Source organism: Myotis brandtii, unplaced genomic scaffold (genome assembly GCF_000412655.1).
Source record: "Myotis brandtii unplaced genomic scaffold, ASM41265v1 scaffold115, whole genome shotgun sequence".
In the NCBI taxonomy this organism is placed as follows: Eukaryota; Metazoa; Chordata; class Mammalia; order Chiroptera; family Vespertilionidae; genus Myotis; species Myotis brandtii.
Window position 1 is genome coordinate 8,566,506 of NW_005353967.1, and position 2,083 is coordinate 8,568,588.

Sequence of the window (2,083 nt, forward strand, 5' to 3'; positions counted from 1 at the left end):
AATGGTGACATTGCAAAGAAGCTGGGAGAGATGTGGAATAACACTGCTGCAGATGACAAGCAGCCTTATGAAAAGAAGGCTGCTAAGCTGAAGGAGAAATATGAAAAGGATATTGCTGCATACCGAGCTAAAGGAAAGCCTGATGCTGCCAAAAAGGGAGTTGTCAAGGCTGAAAAAAGCAAGAAAAAGAAGGAAGAGGAAGAAGATGAGGAAGATGATGAGGAGGAAGAGGTGGAGGAAGATGAAGAAGATGATGAAGAAGATGATGATGATGAATAAATTGGTTCTAGCGCAGTTTTTTTTCTTGTCTATAAAGCATTTAACCCCCCTGTACACAACTCACTCCTTTTAAAGAAAAAAACTGAAATGTAAGGCTGTGTAAGATTTGTCTTTAAACTGTACAGTGTCTTTTTTTGTATTGTTAACACACTACCGAATGTGTCTTTAGATAGTCCTGTCCTGGTGGTATTTTCAATAGCCACTAGCCTTGCCTGGTACAATATGGGGGTTGTAAATTGGCATGAAAATTTAAAGCAGGTTCTTGTTTGTGCACAGCACATATTAGTTATATATGGGGATGGTAGCTTTTCATCTTCAGTTGTCTCTGATGCAGCTTATACGAAATAATTGTTGTTCTGTTAACTGAATACCACTCTAATTGCAAAAAAAAAAGTTGCAGCTGTTTTGTTGACATTCTGAATGCTTCTAAGTAAATACAATCTTTTTTATTAAAAATAATAAAAAAATAAAAAGATATAGTAAACCAGGTAGGTACATTTAGGTAATCTGGTTTTTACCTAGTGAAAGTAGGTAAACCAAGGGGTTGTTGCAGAGACTGACACTTGACTGCCTGATCATGGCTTTTTCTAAACTTTAGAGTACAAATGAGGAACTCATCTTTAATGTAAAAATTGGAGGAAATGAGGGATAGTTTTTAATGAGAAATCAGAAAATTAATTTTTTTTTTAAGATTGCAGGTTTCTAAGCACCTCTGATAGAGGGTACAACAGTTAGCTATAAAACAATTCAAAACATGAAGTGGTAACAAATAAATGTAAGAATATTCTACCACATACTGTTACAGAGTCATTTTTGTTTCCTAAATGTCGAGTCTTGTTTTTTTTGGGATGAGAATCAGTATTTAAGGTAGGTACAAAGTCCCTTTTTGGAGTGAAAGTGAATCTGCTAGATTGAAAAAAAATACTGGCAAATTTTAAATTCAGGCCAGCCAATTATGATAGTGTTAATTGTGTAGTGTGTATATAGTAGACATTGAAATGTAACTTGAATGAATGATATACTTAGATTATATGCCAGTCTTTGTGGGTGCCTGTATGAAATTCTATTAGTTGAAATTAGTAGCTCCAAGTTCTAATTTTTATTTGATTTTCTGAATCAGAGTTGCGTAACTTAAGTCTCCTAAGAGGTATTTTGAATAGGAAATGACCACAATATAGGCAGGTTGGTTTTAGGACTTGGTTTATTATCATCAACTTACTACTACATACAGATACCATATTAGGTTTCTTTCTAACTTATATGAGGGGACTTTTTAAATTTATTTTTTACTAGAAGCCCGATGCATGAAATTCTTGCAGGGGATGGGGGGTCCCTCAGCCCGGCCTGTACCCTCTTACAGTCTGGGACCCCTGGGGGATGTCCACCTGCCTGCTTGCTGCTCCATAGCGCTACCATGGAGGTGGAGGCAGGAGAGGCTCCTGCCACCGCCGCTGTGCTCGCCAGCCATGAGCCCGGCTTCTGGCTGAGCGGCACTCCCCCTGTGGGAGCACACACTGACCACCAGGGGACAGCTCCTGCGTTGAGCGTTTGCCCCCTGGTGGTCAGTGCACATCATAGCGACCGGTCGTTCTGGTCATTCTGCTGTAACAGCCACTTAGGCCTTTTTATGTAGATGGTTGACAATGTTAACAGATATCCCTCATTTCAGACCCCACCCCACCCCAGGCCTTCACCACACTATTGTCTGTGTCCATGGGCTATGTATATATGCATATAAGTTCTTTGGTTAATCTCTTCCTGCCCACCCTCCACCCCCTTTTCCTCTGAGATATGTCAGTCTGTT

General features: G+C 39.6%; 1 protein-coding gene across 1 annotated transcript; it reads left to right on the plus strand.

The window, feature by feature from the left end:
• Window positions 1-396, plus strand: LOC102242008 (high mobility group protein B1-like; the record flags this gene model as incomplete). The annotated part of the gene is made up of 1 exon (XM_014550496.1): window positions 1-396. A coding segment is annotated over one exon (279 nt), but the record flags the coding sequence as incomplete, so codon positions are not given.
• Between the last annotated feature and the right edge of the window lie 1,687 nt (window positions 397-2,083).